The sequence below is a fragment of the Phalacrocorax aristotelis genome, chromosome 1, assembly GCF_949628215.1.
Source record: "Phalacrocorax aristotelis chromosome 1, bGulAri2.1, whole genome shotgun sequence".
NCBI classification, from domain to species: Eukaryota; Metazoa; Chordata; class Aves; order Suliformes; family Phalacrocoracidae; genus Phalacrocorax; species Phalacrocorax aristotelis.
This window is the reverse complement of record NC_134276.1, coordinates 172,271,276-172,292,767: the sequence shown is the minus strand read 5'-3', so window position 1 is coordinate 172,292,767 and position 21,492 is coordinate 172,271,276. Positions and strand designations below refer to the sequence as shown.

The following is a 21,492-nucleotide window of genomic DNA, read 5'->3' as shown; positions in this document are numbered from 1 at the left end:
AGAGGGTGTTTTATGATGTCCCGGGGTTTGCACAATATTCATCTAAGTTAATTTGTTGTGCAGAAACAACAAACTGTGATGGAAGATGAGTTACAGAAAGAAAAGAAAGCGTGGAGAGACAAAATGATGCAACACAAGGTGAGGTTGTGCAATGAGCTTTTGTGAAATGAGTGAGGTTACTGTCATATATCTGAGAATATATGTTATTCTGGAACAGTTAATACACCAGATTCTGTTTTTTAATGATAAATATGTGCCAACCCTGTCTTATTTTAAAAGTAGCTAAAGTCTATCCTGCTTGTTTTGGTATAGGAATTCATCATGAAGCTACAGTTGCAAATGGAAGAGGAAAAAAAGGCATTGGAAGAGCAGAAAGCAAAAGAAAGACAACACTTGGCAGAACAATGGAATACAGCAGCTGTGAAAATCCAAGCTAGATTTAGATCATTTTTAGTGCATAAAAAATATGCTCCCATCTTAAAAGAATGGAAAGATAAAATTAAAAAGAAGCAGAAAATATTAGAAGAAATAGAGAGAGAAATGAAAGAAAAAGAGGAAAAGATGAAGAGGCGAATGGAAGAAAAGAGGCAAAAGAAAGAGGGAAAAAAGAGACAAGAAGAACTTGAAAGACAGGAATATTTGGAACAGGTGAGGAGGCGTGAGGAATATGAGAAAAAGAAAGAAAGTCTGAGACTTGAAAGAGAAAAACAGCTACAAATAAGAAGGGAAGAACAGAGAAAACTAGGAGAGAAAAGAGCAAAAGCTGTGATAAGTGAAAGTGGAGAAAACAACAAAGAAACCATAAAAAAGGATAAGGAGACAGAAAATACAAAAGTAGTAAGAGAACAGAAGAAGGAAATAAATGAGCAAGTAGAGGAACAAAAAGAAAAACAGCCTGAAATGATGGATGAAACAAATAATTGGTTGACTCCAGCAGAAACAAATTTGGCACCAACACCAAATATGCTAGTCTCTGAGAGGAAGGAACACTCTTCTCAAGTAAATAATGAGAACATATACATTAATTCAGTAACACATGTAGAAGAAAATTACTCACAAACTAAAGATCTTAATAAAGCTCCAGATAGTCATACTTCAAAGGATGAATCTGTTAATTTTGGAGCTAATGACATGGTAGAGAATAAGGCAAATAATACATACAGCAGTCCACCAAATGTCCAGCCACACGCTAGTAATAGAAAAGTCAAAGATCAGTTTTCTCAGTCTGAAACAATGGAGAAAACTCTGTTTCTAAAGGAAGATGCTAATAAGGAAGTCAGAGAGACCTGGGACAGAATTCAAGATGTAGCTGAGTGTTCCAGTAGACTAATTCTTCCTGATGATATTGAAAAGAAGAGGATAAACTGGATGAACACATGTAAATCTTGGTCTAAAATATATGAAGAAAACCAAAGAAAGGGAGCAACTATTAAAAAACGTCCAAGGAAAAGTTTGGTTAGCAAGATGCCTCCATTAAGTACACAAAAGATAATTGATAGTGGCCCTTGGAGTACTCTGCAGCAGGTAACTATACAGAAGATTTAGAATGAAATGGGAAGCCATACCATCACTTCGCCCCCCCCCCCCCCCAATTTGGTGTGTTAGCGGAATGTTGTTTTGGAAGAGGAGATTATCAGTGAGCAGGATATAGATCTCATTGAGAGTTCCTCTGCACAAATGCAGAATAAGGGCGATGAGAATGACTTCTGAGTTTCTGTGAGCATTGTGGACCAGACTGGTGTGGTATTAGACTTCAGCTGATTGATAGTATCTTAAGCCTGTAAAAGGCAGGAGCTCCTAGCTCCTATTTTCTGCTAAATTAACATGGTTTTGCCTTTGTATGAGGGCCCACATTTCAGCTCCTGCTCATCTAGCCCCTTCAGAGTTTTGAGAAGACAAATTTCTTCCAGAAGCAAGAAAGTGCTGATCAGTTTCTAAGTGGTGTTTTGTCATAAAGAACATCTTTTACTTCCCAGCACTTTCCTATCTTACCACTTACTAACTTATCACTGTATGCTTGCTCTGTACTCTCATCTTGGTATCCACTCTGAGATGACATACTAGACTAGACACACTTTGAGTCTGAACTATTTTTGTCTGTTCTTACGCACTCACTCATTACTTACGATAGTGTAATCGGAGACAATTCACACTATTAATTGCTTTGCTTAGTGTTAGTCTTCCATCCATTCAAATTCAATGTCATTAGCAAAGCATTAATTTTATTTTAAGGTGGATGTTAAAAATCAAACATTATTTTCATAACTTCTCCCATTCAACAGATCAAACCCGCCTTTCTATGTGAAAAGATTAACATATTAATTACTTGCCTTTCTTAAAGTGTTAGTAGAATGTGGTTTTGGTCTCTGTCTCTTTTTAAAGAAAATAACCATAATGTGACTTTATACAATGGATGTTCAATATACAAATAATTTTATTTATCAATAATGCATGTAGGTCACAACGCTTACACTTGAAGATGTGCCAGCTTGTAGCCTCTCGACGTTATCCGAGTGTTCAAATCTTCAAGTTTTGACCCTGAGGCGCTGTGGACTAGTTGCACTGGATGGACTCAGTAACTGCAAAGACCTAAAGTATATCAATGTGGAGGTACCAAGCATGTTTGATTCTTTATTATAACTCAGGGAGAACTGCCAAGTTTGCTGCTTAGGTGGTTATCCACTTGCATCCAAATGAATATATAATTTTTGTTGCCTTAAGAGCATAGGAATATCAAAAAAATACTCCCAAATGTGAATGAAGTTATACCAGCAGATTTGCACTGTATATAGCAATTTGCATTGTACTAAAGCAACATCCTGCGAATGAATCAAGCTACACTAAAAAGTGCATTATAGTATCAGTCTAGGATTAGCATTGGTATGGCATGGTGATAGATCTTCTTTACCTCAGTCTATCTGATTCATGAGTGGGCAGATGCTGTTCACCGTAGCAGGTGCTCAGCTTAAGCAGGTGTAGGTAGAAGGAAGAGTCCTCTGGAATACACACCTTGAATATTAGTTAAAATTACTCACATATATGCTCAAGGAACAGTGTGATGAGTTACACTAGAGGCATAATGTCTAGGTACTTGCTACTGCACAGGGTCTTACATGGCCTTGTAAATTTAATGACTAAAGAAAATGTTTTGCTTTGTGATGCATCCTAGTTTCAGAACTTGACAACTCCCATGAAAAATCTTGGTTCACATTTTTTATTTCATGTGTTTTAGCAACAACATTTCATGAGAAAGTTAATATGCCTGTATTATTCATAGAAAGCTTGAATGTTTCTGCTTGCACAGTAACTGGTGTTCTTGTATGGCATTTTTGTTGGCTTTGGGTTTTTGAATAAAATTTGGAGAAGAGAACTGATAATAGTTATAAAGGAGTGTTGCCTGTCCAGTAATTAGAGCTTTGCAATAAGTCAGGTGGAAATATTTGTGTCCTTTTCTCAGTTTTCTTAGCTATTCAGAACGTAATTTCTGGGATTTGATAATTTTGCTCAAAATACAAGAGAAAATATTAGTGTAAGGGCATAATATGTATCTTTAAGCTGCCAGTATTACTAAGATTAGTATTTATATGTGAATTTTTTAGATCAAATATTGTCTCTTACAGAACAGTTTTGGGTTTGTGATTTGGCTTTTTTTCTTAATTCTGAATTGTTATACTTTAAATGATATACAGGATTGCCTCACTGGGATATGTCAGGATAATTCAGCTGAGAAGATTCTTAGCTATAATTTTAAGTATGCTTTAGTAATAATTTAATAATTAGATAAATTGTTAATAATAATACTTTATACTTCCACTGGGGCAGCTAATGTGGCAGTTATTTTCCATTCAACTGGAATGAAGAAACAGTCTCTTTTGTGACAATTGAAACAGTCCAAGATTGTTTCATGGGTGTTTCTCACATAGCTAAAGCAGCTGCTTCTGTTTGCCTTGGACATTCATTTCAATGTGATATTGCCCCTCATTTCTGTTGATACAAAAGCTAACATTTAAACTGTTATCAATTCTCTGCTTTAACTTACTGTTGCAACTGAAGGGGCTGTTCAGGAATCAGTATTATGGCTTCCAAAGGAAACCCATACGCACCTCTGCCTGCAGCAGGAGGTAGCACATAAATCAAGTCAGCATCTTAATTCTGGAACAGGAATTAAACTATTTGGCATAATCAATTTGTTACAAAGGAGGTAATTTCAGTTTTGTTTGTTTGAGCATCTGCAGGTGAAAAACAAGAAAACAGCAAAGGCAGCAAATAGTGAAAGAAAAGTCTGAAGAAGCATTATTAAAATGTCCTGGGGAGGGGTATGTTAAAAGAACAAAATCTCTAGGGGGAAGAACGTTAGCTGAGAACAGTGTTAATGTTTGTGACGAAAATACCTCTAAATGCAGATTCACTATTAATAAATAAGTTTCCAGCAAAGTCATAGTGATCTTCATTAGTGTCTAGTAAATATGAAGCTTTCTATGCAGTTTTTAGTTCAGTCCCCCAGGAGTTGGGAAGCTAGGAAAGCATATATGGAAAAGATCATTCTGTCCTTAACTGCTCATTACACTTTTTGTTTCAACTTCTGGGCATTTTCAGAGCCAGACTGAAGTCTGAGGTATATTTTTGTTCTATCCCAGCAGGAAACAAAAGGTAGTTTCTATGACTCATCGATTTATTTTCCTAATGGAAAAAATGGAGATACCCTTACTCCTAGCTGGAAGTTTAGGATAAAAATAAGCAATGATGACGGTCTACCATATTTTTACACTTAATTATGCTATTTTACTTCAGATGCTATTTAATATTCTTATTTTCCTTTGTTGCAGGAAAACAACATTCAGATAATTGACTGTGAAAAACTAGAAAATCTCCGTATTCTGATTCTGAATAAGAACCATCTTTCATCAGTTTGTGGCTTAGACAGCTGCATAAGTCTCCAAAATCTTGAACTTTCCTACAACAGAATCACTCGAATTGGTAAGAAGATTAATAAAAAAGTATTCCAATTTGTATAACAGTATTTATGCTGTTTATATTCAGAATCATACTATCCTTGGATTCAGGTCCAGCCAGCTGCTAAGCCCAAGAAGAATGAGGAAACAGGCTTAGAACAGACGTGCATTTTAAAGCATACTAAACTTCACATTTATTTGTAGTATGGTTTAGCTGCTGCCATGTGTTCCACCTACCAGATCATATTCTGTTGTCAGCCAAAGAGAGCTAAAAATCTTTCTAGAAGGGCTGCTAATGTTACCTGCACTAACTCAGTTGGAATATGTGAGTAACCTGAGTTCCGTTTATCTACAGAAGCAACAAACATAAAGCCTAGCCTTGCAACTGCAGAGGGTTCCTCTGTGTTCCTGATTGACACAGTACCTAGTTATATAGAAAACATATTATGTGTCTGAATCTATGAACCATGCTAACTCTGGACCACAGCCTCTCTTTCTACTAAAATGCTGCCCATTCTGCCTTCAAACTATAGTTCTATACTTCCCTCCCACTCTGGCTCTTCATTGCTGCTCAGTGCTCCAAAGCTGGAAAAAAAGAAATGAGCCTAAGGTAAAATTGTTGAAACGATTGACACAATTATATTATATTTACAAAGGCAATTTGTAATATTTGTTAGGTCCGACAGTGGACAGGCAAAACGTCTAGTGTGGAGTCAACCAGTTAGAATTTTCATACACCCAGAACACTCAATAGATGCATCAGTACATGAAATCTTTGTGCCAGGAAATAGATGTTTTCTGTTGGCCAGACAGGAATTTTTCATGTAGTGAACAAGTGTTTGCCTCTCTGCCTTTACTACCACTCGGACCGTAAACAGGCTAAGGGGTAGATATTGTGTCTCAGCTTCTGGCAAGCCAAAAATATTGCATTGTAAGCCTTGTGTTGTGTAGATTTGGTATAGATGTAATCAGGATCCAGAGCCTTTTCTACTGACAAAAGGTCAGGAAAGTGTAGTGCAGTGAAAATAACCAAGGGCTCTGCTGTATGTAAGTGGAGAAGCCAGTTTTTTGTTTTTAGAATCATGTACAGAGCAAAGACCATTAGTGGTCCCTCAAAAGCAACATTAGCAGCTGAGAAAAAGTAGTAGTTAATTGCCAGATCATTACTTGAAAGGGAGCTCTCAGGGCTTGAAAGTAGCAAATTTCCATCAAGAAGGCAGCACAGCAGATAGAACAGAACTAGATTTAACAGCTTCCTTATATATATCCTAGGGACTTGGTTTTGGTGCATGACATACTGTGAAATTTGTAAAGGCCACCAAAATATGGGTGACTGTATAACTTCAGTATTTTAATCTTAACAAAGATGAATCTTCAGAGATTTGTCCATTGAAATAAAATCTTATCATAAAGAAAAAAATTGCATGTCATGAAATAATTCATTTTTTATAAATTGAAATGTGAAACTGCTGGACGGCAGGAAAATAATATAAAACAATTTTTAAGCTGATAGATGAAAAACATTCATGTAAGACATTTATATAAAAAATGTTTTCCACTATTTAAAAAACAGGCGACTGAAACAGTATGAACATGGATAATGCAATTCCATGATAAATAACAAGGGTGTAGCAAACAGGAAATGGGAAAGCATAAAAAAAAAAAATCTGTACACTTAGGGGTTTAATGTTGATGTTTTTAATATTTTTTGCTAATGTGTGCAAATTTGGAATGTTAGTATTTGTGAATGGAGTTTATTATACCTGAGGTTAAGGGTGTTGGCACATCAATATTTACTGTAAAAGCATATCAGTACCCTAACGAGAAACAATAAAAAAAACTGGTTAAAGAAGCTTCATCTACACCCTTGTGGCCAATACTGCTGGATAAGATTTTTACTCAGATTTATCTCATTTGATAAAAATGTCTGCAAGATTACTGTAAAAATGACATAGTATTAATGGATTACATTTAGGAATGTAGCATCTGTGTGGAATTTAGTATCTTTGTACAGCCTAAGTGGAGCAAAACCCTCTTGTACGTTCTCTTTTGTGCAGTGTGGTTCTATGTTTAATAAGTCTAATGAATTTGAGTGGGTAAATGAATGTTCACGTAAATCAGGTTGGAATCTGTCTTTCTCCTCTCCAGAATTGCTTTGAGGATGTCTGGTTAAAACAGAGGCATAATACAGGATTTATTAATACAACAACATATTGGTTGTAAGTAGTTGTGTAGAATACACAAAAATGGATTTATGGGTTTGAGAAGTTATTGTGTCCCTCGCATTGTGAATCTTGCAGGTTGTCCCTTAGCAATTTTGGAAGCTGCAGTACCGTGCAATGTTCTCTGTTCATTCAGCTTTAACAAAGGCTGTGGGTTTTTTCCTGAGAAGTAAGGCTTATTTGTGTTTGTAATAATTCTGTTTCAGTAACTTATTGTAGGTATTCAAGCATAATACGTTTTCTTTTTACTTTTTTACTCCTTTCATTGAAATATAGCATCAGTAGGGGAAAAATTAAAGTTGCCAGAAAACTCCAGTTGCCAGTAAAAGTATGAGAAATATATCTCAATTATGCTTTTCCACTTAAGGATGCATGATCACAAATTAGGTAATTGTGTCAGTAGTATACTGACTTTCAGTGCATGTATTTTTATTTGGAAGGTGGATTAAAAATTTTCTTATGCTGAAAGTAGCATTTTGACTTGAGTCATAGGATACGCTTTTGTAGGGTGTCTATATTGCCATAGCATGCTCATTAAAATCCTGGCAGTGCAAGAATAGCAACGCATAACAGTAGATAGTCATAAATGCTTCTTTGGACCTCCTCTTTTTAAGAAAGGGGTTTTATTAGACACCTTTCAGTTTTGGAGGGGTTTTTTGTATGTGTTTTTTCATCTTCATGTTCACTGTCAGCTGTCACTCCTCTCTTGTCATTCATCTTTGTCACACATAGAAGTTACTTCAGAACTGCATTGATTGCTAAGGCAGAGGCCCTAGCTAACAGAATCCAGCTGCACTTTGCAAATTGCTAAGAGCTACTTCTGTAGAGGCTCTCCACAAATCTTCCTAAAACTCTCTGTTTTCCAGCAGAATGCATTTTCCCATATACTGCTGTAGCTGCTGTTGGTTGCATCACATGTAAACCAGACAATATCTTCTGGAAATGTGCAGAAGACTTTCATACTTATTTTAAATTTTGCATGTGTACAGAAGAAACATTAAAATACCGTATGTTTGTATTACATTATTCTCTCTTGTATATGTTTCTGTTGGACTGCATTTGATAGTTTCAGAATAGATTATGATCTCATTGTATGTAGCCTTGGCATGTCTGTTCCAAATGACATTTGGTCTAATTAAAGAAGAGAGATGAGGAGGAGATGAAAAAACCCGTACTTTGTGCAGCATGCTGAATAGGAAATGTCCAGATCCTGTATGAAGGCCTTGCCTTTTCTTACCGTGTGTGCAGTCTCCTCTCTGTCCCACTCCAGACTAATTCAGTGCTTTTAAAGTTTCCAGTACTTCTATGCTGATAAATTAAAACCGGAGATTTAAGGACTGCTCTTGTGAGGAAATCTTGGAAGCTGGGGATTTTAACACTGCCTAGAATGAAATTGTTTTGAGACCACTAGATGGTGCTGTTTCCTTTTTATTTTTATCCAAGCATAAAAGAAAATCCAGACCAGGATCTTGCAGCCAGGATAGTATGTCTTGGGTATGTTTGAAATCCTTTCAGAATAATTGAAGATTTGTATATTTATTTCCTAAAGCACAGTTTTGAAGTTACAGTATGGGACATTTGTTTTAGACTTAGCATATCTCTCTTAATATCAGGCAATTGTGTTAGTTCCACTGGGTGCTTTCCATTTTTGAATTACTGTGATTTGAAGGCCTATATTTGATGTTTTTTTGTTTTGTTTTTTTTTTTTTTAAATATACTGCTAGTTTTAGCAGTAGTTTAATTTTTTACTTCTGTTTTCTCCTTACTAATTTAATTTTTTTCATTCTCTTATGTATTCTCAATAATCTATGCTGCACACTGGTCTCTGGTCTCATAAACCGGTTTATTCTCAGAGGACAATCACAAAGACAATCACCTCTGTAAAGCTCACCCAACTTCCTTTTGGGCACTTGTGAAGTTTTGGGTGAGATAAAGATGAGAAAAAGTGTTAGCTCAAATAATCCTGTGAAGAATACATGAAAAAAGTAAATTGAGAAATTCCTTATTTTAGGTATGTTTTGTAAAGGGTGCCCCTTCAGAGAAGTTTTACTACAAAGGTACAGAAAAAACTGCTTGGAAATGTAGCAAATCAGATGCAGCAGTGCTCCAGAAAGGAAGCCATTGCAGAACATCTAGCATGTGCAAGACTGGAAAAATGGTGTGATTTTTGCCGTTGTAGGAGGATGATTTGGGAAAAATTCTGTGAAAAAAACAGATGCTGACAGGAGCCTTTTCTTTTGCATCTTTTTGGGATAGAGGTCTCACACAGTCTTGCTCTTTACAGTCACTGGCAGGAGTAAGTTTGTTCAGAGTATAATGGCTATGGAAGTATAGCTTTATACTTAAAACCACTACATTTTCTCTATCAATTTCTTCATTAAAGATATAACATAATTCCTTAAACAAGATGCACTTAAATAAGTGAGGTGGTGCTGTGCTAGGTTTTAACAGAATCTGTTCTCACCTTGCTGATAACTTAAAAAAAAACCACTTAAAAATGAAGTAATGAAAATTAACTTTCAAACAGAAATAATGTTTTCATTGAGAGGGTTAATTTTGAGAGGGCTGTTAGCATTTCACAGAGCCCATAGGTTCTGAGTCGCAGTTATGAAGTGCTTAAAGAATAGTTTATCACTAAAAGAATGTTCTGTTGCAACAGAAGTGCTAAAGGGGTTATGAACTGTTAGTATTGCTTGGTTAACAGGATCAGAAATTTGTGAACTGTATGCATTGTATATTTGATAAGGTCAAATTACAGTCACTATTTTTAAACCTTATATAGGACTAATATTAATTTTTACTATAGATAATATTAATATATTGAAAGTTTGGAGTTTTCTTAGTACTTAGTTCTTAGAATAAAAACCAACAGGTTTTTATTTCACAATGGCTCAAGTCAGCTAAAATCTTTAATTTTCAGGTGGTCTGGAGTCGTTGAAAAATCTTCAGCAATTAATTGTGGACCACAATCAGTTAATCAGCACAAAAGGTCTTTGTGAGGCACCTACTCTTATTCACCTAGACTGCTCTTTTAATCATCTCACACAAGTTGAAGGCATTGAGAATTGTGGACTCCTTCAAATTCTGAAGCTGCAAGGCAATAACCTCCAGGAGGTAAAAGCTTTGAATTCAGTGGCTGTTGTGCATACATCTTTGTTAACAGTCATTTTTTCAGAATGCTGATCATGCGCTCTTTGTTTGCTCTGGGATGTTTCATGCTCTTAGGTATGCTTTTTTTTTTTACCCTGTTAGAGGGAGATTTTTCCAAGAAACAAATGGCTAGCAGTTAAGTATTTTCTTGCTCCTAAGTCCTTGAGAAATTGGCCCCTCAGTAATTATATTTCCCTCCTTTGTTTATAGCATCTAGTCTCCAGTTTATGTTATGTGATGCTGATTCTTTGTATAAAATGTAACAAAATATTATTATCATTATATATAAGTAATAGTTCAGGCTGATTTAATGTATGCTGATCCTCCGAAAGCTGAAGTTTGTGCTGCAGCATTTAAAATAGGAAAGTAGTTTGCTAGCTGTACACTTAGTCATATTTACTGACAATGATTCTCCTGTGAATCCAGGAGAGGAAAACCATTGTCAATAAACAGCAAATAACTGCATAAATAAAATAGTAAGACTGTGGCTCTTGGGCTCTTGAATTTTTTTTTTTTTTTTTTAATGTATATTGAATATTCAGAGTAGGTAGAAGACACTAAAAAATACTTATCACCTGATATGTAGAAATTACATGTGACAACTGGTACATACATAAGGAAATGATGTATATATCCAAAATGTGATTTTTGCTTCTATTTAGTAGTTATGAAAAGCATCTGGTAGGCATTCCATTGTTGTTTCTCTAATTTATATTAATTTTAAATAACCGTCTCGTTTCTATTCAGCTTCCAAGACTGGAAAATCATGTTCTTCTAAGAGAGCTATATTTGGACGACAATAGCATTGCTGCTGTGAGAATGCTTTCTTTTTATTGGTTGCCTCTATTGCAGATTATTTTGCTGTCTCAGAATAGGTAAGCAAGAAACATTCTTCCATTTACAAAACCAATACAGAGGAATTTGCTAATATAACATTTATCTGAAAAGTATAATTCATAGTATGGTTAATATATCACTATCTTGAGCAGATCTTCTGGGAAAGTATCTGTTTGACAAGCAGTGGCATTGGGTACTTTTTGCTAAGAAAATTTGAAACAGCATTAACTATGAAAAGTAATTTTTTCTATTAGATGTTCTATGAAAATAATTTTTGAGGACTGGGCATTATTAAAACCACGGTGTATCTTTTGTTTTTCCTTTCTTTAGCAATTGTTTCTAGAATATGTCTGTCAAACTTCATATTTCACAGCTAGCTTATTCAAAACAGACTTTGAAGGCTCTACTAAGTGCAACTGCTAGAGTTAAAAAGGACAAATGAGAATGTTGGTTTTTATTTTACATACATATGTTAATGCCCTCCAAAACAGACATATTTACTTTAATTTTTCACTCTTATGGTTCAGTCTGAAAGGTAAAAAGTAAAAAGGGAAGGATCAAGACCAGGAGCATAAAACTAGGTCATACACACAAGTACTCCATGATCAGCTTTCTGTTCATTTTCTAAACTAATCTGTACATCTGTAGAGTTAGAATGAGCAGATATTCAGGAGTCAAATTTTTTATTTTCCTCGCTCGCTTTTTCTCAATGTAAATTCTGCTAAAAACATAAGGAACAATTATAATTTACAATGTATTAGTAGTAAAAAGAATTTAAAATTAGTATAAATTAATTATTTTTCTATAATGTGACCATTTCGCACTGAGTGAGATTGACTCAGCTAAACAAATGGAATATACTCTGTTACACACAATATACAGAATATACACTCTGAACTAATCACTTAACTCTCCTGTTAGTGGAGATGCTTTTAGAGTGATTACTCTGCCATTTTTAGCCATTTGCTTTGAGATTAATCATACCCTACAAGTGCCTGTTCATCTTCATTGACTACTAACAGAGTCAGAATGACCAGCTCACATGTAGGTATCTACATTTGAACAGATGAATCCTATCCTATGTGACATTTAGTTCAGTAGAGTCACTGTAGCTGGGAGCCTGTGTGAGGCAAGATCTGTAAGACTGAGTCCTGTTATTATAATGAATGTCCTTATGGGAAAATTAATATTATTTGAGTATATACAACCTATATTTTCATATAGCTTTTCAGGTTGTTTTTATATCATCTCTAGGGAAGTTGTATGCATGTAAACTCTTGGATGTAAATATAACAGTTATATTTACAGAATCTAATCTTCAGGTTGCTGGGCTTATAGAGGTTGTTTTGGTTCTTCTTCTGGAGTTTGGAGAAGGTGCTTCCTGCCTGTGACTAACAAGAGAATTATTTGTTTAGTGTTAGATTCTGAATTGCACGTATTGATTTAATTCATGTTCTTCGCCCTTTTTTTTTTTTTTTCTGTTCAGCCTTTTGTGGAACACACAGTAATGTGGCTCTATCTTGTAGTTTCCTCGTCTTCCTCCAGTTTGTTTTTTTTTTGTTAACATTAAGGTGTAGCTATGCTGTGTGTAGTAAGTATGCAAACCTGTTTCTTCAAACAGTTCCTCATGTGCCTGCTAGGGAAAGAGCAAACTCAGGAGCATGGTCTCAGGCATAGCCTGAATGCAGCCTCTGGATCTAGGTTGTGCTGGACTGGCCATACAGATATACCTTATGTCACTCCCGTTATCTTACAGTTTTTAATGTGCATTGTAGTGCTTATTCTGGTTTTCCAGTGGCCAAGCTGAGATGCAGTGTTTGGTCCACTGGGTTTCTTCTGCTGGACTGGGAGAAAGCGCCTATTTTTGCATCAGCAGTCTGGATGTGTTGAAAATAAATGCACACCTTCTCCCCAAACAATTCCCTTTCCATGATGTATCTATAGTTTCTCTCAAATCTTTGTGACAAACAGGACAAGATACCCTTAAGTACATATTAAAAGTCTCAAAATTCCTGGCATTTCAGTAGCCTGCTCTGTTACACGCACTTTATGTACACTTATAAGTAGCTCCATATGTGCGTGCTATAGCATAAGTAACTCGATGTTCTATAGAAACAGTAAAGTGATGGAGTAAGCTGTTGAAAGAAAAGCTGTTTCTTTACTTTTATCCTACACCTAGTGCAATTTTGTGGATTTTTTCAAGTGTGTACTGAGTGCCATTTCCTTTCTACTGATTGCAGGAAGCCCATATAATGGTAATGCTGTGAATCTATATTCTTTCTAAAAGTGCAGTACCGTGAAAAAAAATCTTCTTACACTAATTTACAGGATTTTTTTATTACTGAGATGCTTTGTCTGTATCATAAACCAGAAGTTGCCAAAGAAAAACTCCAAAAATTGATTGTTTTAAACCTACAATCTAGCAAGAAGGAATTATAACAGGTAGCGATTAACTCCTTCAAATATCAAAATGGCAGCTCTTTCACCACTACTGCTTATATTAAGTGTTTTGTTGTGGCTTTCACATACAAATAATATACTTTGTCAATGTGCAGTTGACCAAAGCCAATGATTAATATCCTTCTTGACTTTGTTGATGCAGAATTGAGACTATGAAGATCTGTGCTCTATTTTATAGCAGCTGGAGAACACAACTGTTAAGTTAGTTTAAAAACAAGGCACATTTTCTTTTTTCTTCTGTTGTGGATAAAGATTTAGGTGTAGGAGAGAAAAACCTTGCCCCTGGGACTAAAAGTAATACATATTTAATATGTGTTGAGTTCATGTGGCATTGACATTTACAGGTAATCCCACTTAATTATGTAGCTTACTTGTTAATGTCTTTTCATTTAAAAGTTTTACAGTGAGACCCTAAATCAATCTGCTGTTCAGGTAGCCATTACTTTTTTTTTATCTTCAAAATAGACAAACCTATACCTCTTAAAATTTCTGTTTTAATACAGCAAATTTCTTTTTTTGCTATCTCTTCTTTTTTGTTAAGATAATTTAAGTGTGATAGATAAAAAATTAATATTTTTTTTAAAAAATGCAGTCATCTGCAAAAATTCCATTTTTTTGGGGGGGGGAAACTGGTTTGACCAGAATCAAACTCTTTGTGAACAAGTTGCTCCCATGTTTTGGCAACTAGATGCATACTATTCCGAAAAGGCTTATAACAGAAATGCTAAAAAGTCAGCTCAATTCTTTCTTAGTATGTATTGTTCTCCCTACTTAACTATGCTAGCTATGTTTTCAACCTAATTTCTCAGATGTAAGAGTTGAACTCATTGCAAGCCGTCATGTTTTGAGAATTTGACTGCTTTTCCAGAGTCGTCGTAATAAAACTAAATGTCATTGGATGTTAAGTCAGTCATAAAAAGCTATACTTACATATAGTGGTTTTCCCCATCTCATCCTTACCAGCCTAGATTTTCTTGATCACTTTCAGTAATTCTTTGCTGGTGATAAGTTTACCTCTAAGTATGTGGCACCATGGGCAATACAGCTGAAGTACTGCCTACTGGAGTATTCAAGAAACAAGTGGCTAACTGACAGATTTCCTCCATTATATATGATTACTACTAACAAATATAGTGAATATTGCAAACTAAAATATGTTTATTTTTAAAGAATGAAGAAGAAATATGGGCTTTACTTAAAGATCTAGATTAATATAACTTTATCTTCAATTACTTTGCCCTCTTTCCTGCTAACCTCTCGTTAACTTCAGTGATAATTTTTCTGGGGAGAAGCAGATGGACAGCCTGATTTGGACCATCCTGAGCAGTAACTGCTATTCATGTTCAGAAAACCAATCTTGATTTTCTCTGATACATACTTGCAACTATTCTAGTCTCTTAAATCTTGTTTTCTGGCATTGAGTTTCTGTGATTATCTGTGTCCTGTCCTGCTACGGCCTTAAATGGGAGCAGAAAGAGGAAGCTATGGCTTGCTTTTTTGTGAATATCTTTTACTTTTGTGTCTTCTTTGTAATTTATATCTCTCTTATGCCCAGGGCTAATGTGACAAGGTCAAGTAGTATTAAGTTTTCAGTAATGTCCTTTGTCTTTCTGGTTTGAATTTTCTTAGAAAAAAATTAACAAAGAATGTCAGTAAAGGGAAAGCTATAGAATGACGGGGAAACGTTTTAACTCTCATAATGCCAACGGCAGGCAAGGATAGTCCAGTAGACAATTTCTAATTCACCACAGTATATACTGATGAAGATCCAGAGAACTCACTCACTAGAAATAAAAAAAATATGCATTATCTTTCATCCCTTGTGCAAAGTACGATGTTTATTTTCCTGGATATTTCTGAATATGTGAATCTGTAATCTGAACCATGGATTTTCAGTCTTTGTGACCACACTGTTAGCCACTAGTATCTATGATGATATTTCTTACAAATATTAAGTATATTTATGTACTATCGACTGGTCATGAGAGCCTAAAATGCTGGTCTTTGTAGTACTATGTACAGATCTACGTATAAGGCTTAATGTTTTTTAGAGTTAATACTTATTCATATTTATTTGATTCCATGGAAAACTGGCAAGGAGATAATAGAACTAAATAGACTAGAACCTAGGATAACTTTACAGTGTGTTTTGAGATAAAAATGGAAGTATAGTGACACATAGTCGATTGGTTTTATATCTGTTTCTCTTAATTTACTATTAAAATGTTACGTTGTCATATAGAAATACTTGTCAACTGACCGTGGAAATGAATTTTTTTTGTTTTGCATATGGTCAAATTTTCAGTAAGATTAAAAAATCAACAACCAACATTTGGTCCAGAATTTGTGTACCAGAGTTAAATTCAACTCTGTCTTTCAGTTTTAATGCCTGTGCTGGAAACACAACATAGTCACGCATTTCAGCAACAAATAAGCATTTTTGGCTCTGACCAGTTGCAAGTTTATGGAGTGGGTTTAATTTTTGTGCATGGTCATGTTTCTGACCATAATAATTCTGATTTATAGCTTTCAAAGACACTATAATCCTCAGAAAATACTGCTTTCCATGAACATTAGCAGTCACAAAGTGACCACACACATTGCCATTGGTGTAACTATTCTCTCATTATGCTTAGGTCTTGTCCTTACAGGGATGAAACAAGTTACCTAAATATGGGTTTGTTTTTTTTTTAAATACAGTTGATTTAGTATGTGCTTATACATAAACATTCTACTTTTAGTTGAAGACTGGGGTTTTTTTGCATCTTGATTTTAATTTTTCCTCCCTCTTTCATATTTAACATAAAACAAAATAAACTTTTTAATCTGAAAGGTAATATTTTGAAATAGCCTGACAGCTGACTGAACGATTCAACATTCATTCTTAGTTCCACCAATGAAAGTTTGTAAGTAAAGAAACTTGAATAACACTGGATGCTAATGTTTTAACAGTAGTGTTAATATACATCTTACAGTCCAAAATCCTTTGTACAGATGAATGTCAGCTGAGTTTCCTTACTCTTCAATACTACAAATAAGAATTTCGTCATGACTTTACTACTGATTTGCGGCTTTATTGAGCAAGAAAAGCTCTGGTACACAAGAAGAGCAATTCCATAACTGTCTTTATAATAGGCAATTATTTGACACTGTCTTACAGAAGTACTAAGACAGAGGAAGCACTAAAAATATATTACAGGACAGTGCAGCCTTGACCTGTCACAGTTGTATTTCTTAACAATGATCATGTTAGTTTTAGAATCTCTGAAGTAATGTGCTGGGTGGAGAAGAGAAACAAACTGACAAGAAGTTTGAGCAATGAGAAATGAAGGAAGAGGAAAGAGGAAAAGCAGATTTTATTTTCCCTCCAGGTTCAGGGCCTTCTATTAGCTTCATTCTGGGTATGGTGCCAGTTGAATGGTGTAAATTTTACAAGACTTCTGATCCTCAGCACCAAATACAACAAACAGAATGGAATATTTACCACATAAAACAAAACATTAATGAGTAAATATTAAAAACTGAGCTACTGAGAAGACTAAGAAATGCTTTCAAACTAAAATTTCAGTAATTAGTTCTAGCACCTTGGATAGCTAAATGAGTATTTCCTTATGTAAATAAGCAAATTGTCATAATTATAAAAGATTCTGGTGCCTTTCTGTTTATGAACTGCTGTTTTATTTAGTTGAAAAAAAGCCTCTTCTGTTTTGTTCCTAGGTTAACTGAGCTCGTGCCTTTAAATTCATTTTTATCTTTGGAAAAGCTGGATATCAAAAATAACTGCTTGTCAGGTGAGTTGTATAAAAAACATAAAACCCCATCCAAACAAGAACTTCTTAATTAAATTTTAAACTTATTTGAATGTGATTGTTCCCATTTATATATGAAATATTTTACAGAAAACATAAAATTTTCCAAACATGGATTTTAGAGGTATTAATTATAACTGTATTGTATAGGTAGCAGAATTGCTTGTAGTACTTCATGATTTTGGTACACTTTACTTTCATGTAAGATTTTATGAGAAATAATATGGTTCTGCATTCAAATTTATATTTAATTTTCTTTCCTACTACAATACAGACCTTAAAGGCATCCTTACATGGTTAAGCGGATGTCATAAACTAAGGGAGTTGTCACTCAGTGGAAATCCTCTTCTCCAAGAAAGGAACTGGAGGTAAGAAAATAAATTAATCTGCTAAATCAAAAAATCAGAATCAGCAAGAAACTAGGTGTATATACATCTTGCTCATCAATCAAAATCAGGCAAACACTTGGTGTGTGTACATTAGTTAAACAGTAGAAATGAGGTAAGTATGAACGTTATCACAAATTGGAAGAGAATTATATTAAAATAACAAATAGAATTCAATTCTGTGATCTTTTCTAAGAATTCCAGTTTGTAGTTTTGTTTAAACAAAAATCTTGATGTTTGACCTAGCTCTTGGAACCTTGATAAGAAGCAGTTTGTGAAAACTCGACAGCGGTCTCTCGATGCTATTTAGCTGTTATTCTAAATGAGTGTTTTTCTTTATGATGATTTCTTTAGACCCAAGCAGAAATAATAAAGATGATATAGGCCTTCTTTGTGCTGTTTATTTCTAACTGCTTCTTTGTCCATTGATCACAATATCTTCTTTTTCAGCATGAAGTTTTGTTCTTCCTCTTTACTGACAAGTTTACCACCTTTGGTAACTTTAACTTTCTGACTGAGGTTTTGTCTGACCTTTATTACCCCATTTTACATTTCATTAGAACTTTTGCACAAAGACATTGCCATCCACTCAACATTTTTCTCCTTCTCTTTCATCTGCCCTGTTTAAAACCTTTATTTTTTCTCTGATTATTAATGTTCTTACACAGCTTACTTGCCCTTCTTAGAACCATCAGTTTCTGTCTATCACACAGTTTCTTAGAATGTTTCTCTTTCTGCTTTGCTGTCTTTTTTTTTTATTTACTCCTTTCCATCACTTCATCCATTCACTGCTTAACGGTCTTGCTGCTGTGACAGGTTCACACTGCACATAGCTAGATACAGTGTGGTGCCTATAATAAATATATCAAGAAATCCTTGGTCTAGCATCTTTTAAGGAAAAAAAAATTTAGAAGAAATAAAAGTTGGAACAAATAGTTGATTTTTCCTTAGTAGTTGAAGCTTAGACTTTTTTCTTGTTCTGAGAATTCCTTATGTTGACACCAACAATTTTAAAATGCTGTTCTTTCCCTCCAGTCATGTATAATACTGATATATTAATAAAAAGAAAATTAAAGAGCTGGTCCTAGAGACTATTTTTTATATATATATATATAGATATATATATAGATATAGATATATATATATACACTGTATAGGGTAGAAAGGAAACTTTACGTATGAAATGAGATGCAGTAACCAAAGTCCCTGAAATGAGTAGTTGTGATAGGATTGTATTTGTAAGCCATATGAATAAAATTGTGCATGGATAGGTTTTTTTGTATGTTTTTTGTATTTTAGTAGGTCTTCTGTTCTCTTGAGAATTCTGTGGTCTGAAACCCCTTATGTGAGCCAATGCCATTAAGACTTAAAGCTGTCTGAAAGAATTGCTCAGCAAATGTACAGTAGTGCTGTTAATTTAATGTGAAGTGTTCTTTCATCTTCCTTAGAATTAATACTTTCTAGTCTACAGGCCTTCAAGAGCAGAATGACAAGTTGGAAATGCAATTTTAGATTTTTAGATGATGTTCCAGAATACATGTGTTGAAATGGTAGAGTGTCTATTAGTGAACTCTTACTATAATTCCGTTAAATGTACAAAGAAGCATTTAATCAGTAAGAATTTAAATCATTACCAATTCTTTCAGCTGAGGAAATCAAGTATTTACCTAGGAAAGTGTTGACATAATAAAATGTCTGAGGAAATGAAATGAGACACAACAGTTGGACTTTTGTTTTGGATGTAATTAAAACAGGTGACTGAGATGTTTTTATTAGAAAAATATTTTTTTTAAGCTTAGCAATTTTGAAGAATGACCAGAACTGTTACTTGTATAATTTCAAGTCAGTTAAAGGTGAGGCTTTACACTGCAATGTTACACAATGAATGTGTTTAGATAAATCATGTTCACATTTGCTATATTAGACTACCTAGTACAACAGCAGCAAAGTTTGGGATATGTGTGTTTTGAGTATGTGTTGTGTTAAAAGGAAAAACAAAAACAAAACCACTCTTCCGTTACAAGATCTTTTTGTACAAATATCTGATTAGTATTCCAGTGGAAAAAAAGCTATTTGAAACTTTCAGTTGGAAATGTTTGAGTAGTTTAAAAGATAGCTGTAGAAATACCTTCTTGGTTGGTTTCTTTGTTTTTTAATGAACAGACTTATTTGTACTCCCATTTTTCCTTCAGGTAATTTTGTGAATAAATTCAGCAACTGTGACACTATTTTAAATTCCCATTTGCATTGTTTTAATTCCCACTGTTTTACAGAACTGTTATTTCACTTGTAACCTAGAGAGAAAAAGATTTCTGAATTCTGATTTAACTATAAGAACTGACACTTTAGATTGCTTGACCCAATAGAGCTTTTATGATTAGACAAGAGATTCATTTGTCTAAAGGATTTAAAGTATGGGATACTATAAAATATGGATTTGCTGAATACAGCATTGACTGTAACTTCAGGCAATATGTTCCAGTGAACTTTACATAACCCCTTGATACCAACAAAGGAATTAGTTGTAAAATTTCCCAATCGGTTTTGTACTTTCATGTCCAGCCAGCGATAACACCAACAAAAGTGAAGTAGTAAGAAATTGTTTTTTAAAAATTAAATCCTGGGATCAGTCTGAGCACTCCTAGGGGAATGTGTTTCAATGCTGTAATGATTAATAGAGCCTCTTAAGTGACAGAATATTCACCAGGAAGTTTTCACTAAGTGAAATATTGACTCAGCCTTTCACCAGGAGAAACCCAGCTGGAAAAACTAGTGTTGAGATCCCATAGCTCTAAGACACAATACTTCCAGCATCAATCAGCTTTGATATGGCACTTTTTCAATGTATCACTATTCAACATCAGCTTTGGTAATTTCTCTTTACGTGTTCAGGGACTGTCTATCTAAATCCATCATTTTATTCCAAATGTATTTCAGACAGTGTTATTATTACATTAATGGGCAGTAGAGAAGGAAAGTTTTATACTTGCAAAAAACCTAATATTCTAATCTACTGAGCTACATTTTGGAATATTCTAATTCAGTCATAGAAACTTTCTCTGATCTAAACTTAGTGTATATTATCTGAGCTGAGTAATAGTCCTTTACCTTCATAGGGAATAGTCAGGGAGTTCTAAAATTCTAAAAACAGTATTATCTTTTTTAATAGTAAGGGGACTTACAGCCTACAGTAAGTATTCTTTCAAGAGTACTTGAGTGTTACATAAAACTAAAAATCAAAATATTAAGTATTGAGTTAAATAATTTTGCAGTCTTGAAATTTTCAACGAATTTGGGTTGGTATAAGAAGTAAGTGAAACAAGCTTGCAGCACTAGATTATATGTCACAATAACCTGAAAGAGAAAGCATTGATGATACTATTTTTTTAAATCAGTAGGTAAGTTTCTCATACAATTTTTTTCTTACATCAGTGGCCCCAGCTGTCCTTTTCATAGCAAAGAAATGTCACCTCTACTGTAATCCCTTTCCCTAATCAATATCCCTTTCACTGAAATCCAATATTTCAAAAGCGGATTTTTCTTCTGTCAGTCATGCTGAATATCATATTGCTTTATGTGGTATATGCAAATGGTAAAGGGAGTAAGACTGACAGTGTTTAGTATTCAGTGCAGTTTTTAAATCTAAATCTTTCAATGTGTCAACAAATCAGTGCTG

The 21,492-nt window shown here is 34.4% G+C and overlaps 1 protein-coding gene across 1 annotated transcript in view; it reads left to right on the top strand.

The window, feature by feature from the left end:
- LRRIQ1 (leucine rich repeats and IQ motif containing 1) overlaps positions 1-21,492 on the top strand; it is a 113,360-nt gene that overhangs the window by 7,429 nt on the left and 84,439 nt on the right. The window contains exons 6-13 of the mRNA XM_075080708.1: positions 64-138; positions 313-1,524; positions 2,458-2,610; positions 4,827-4,977; positions 10,095-10,288; positions 11,072-11,199; positions 17,339-17,412; positions 17,705-17,798. Coding sequence (XP_074936809.1) covers positions 64-138; positions 313-1,524; positions 2,458-2,610; positions 4,827-4,977; positions 10,095-10,288; positions 11,072-11,199; positions 17,339-17,412; positions 17,705-17,798 — 2,081 coding nt within the window. The remainder of the gene's footprint in view (positions 1-63; positions 139-312; positions 1,525-2,457; positions 2,611-4,826; positions 4,978-10,094; positions 10,289-11,071; positions 11,200-17,338; positions 17,413-17,704; positions 17,799-21,492) is intronic.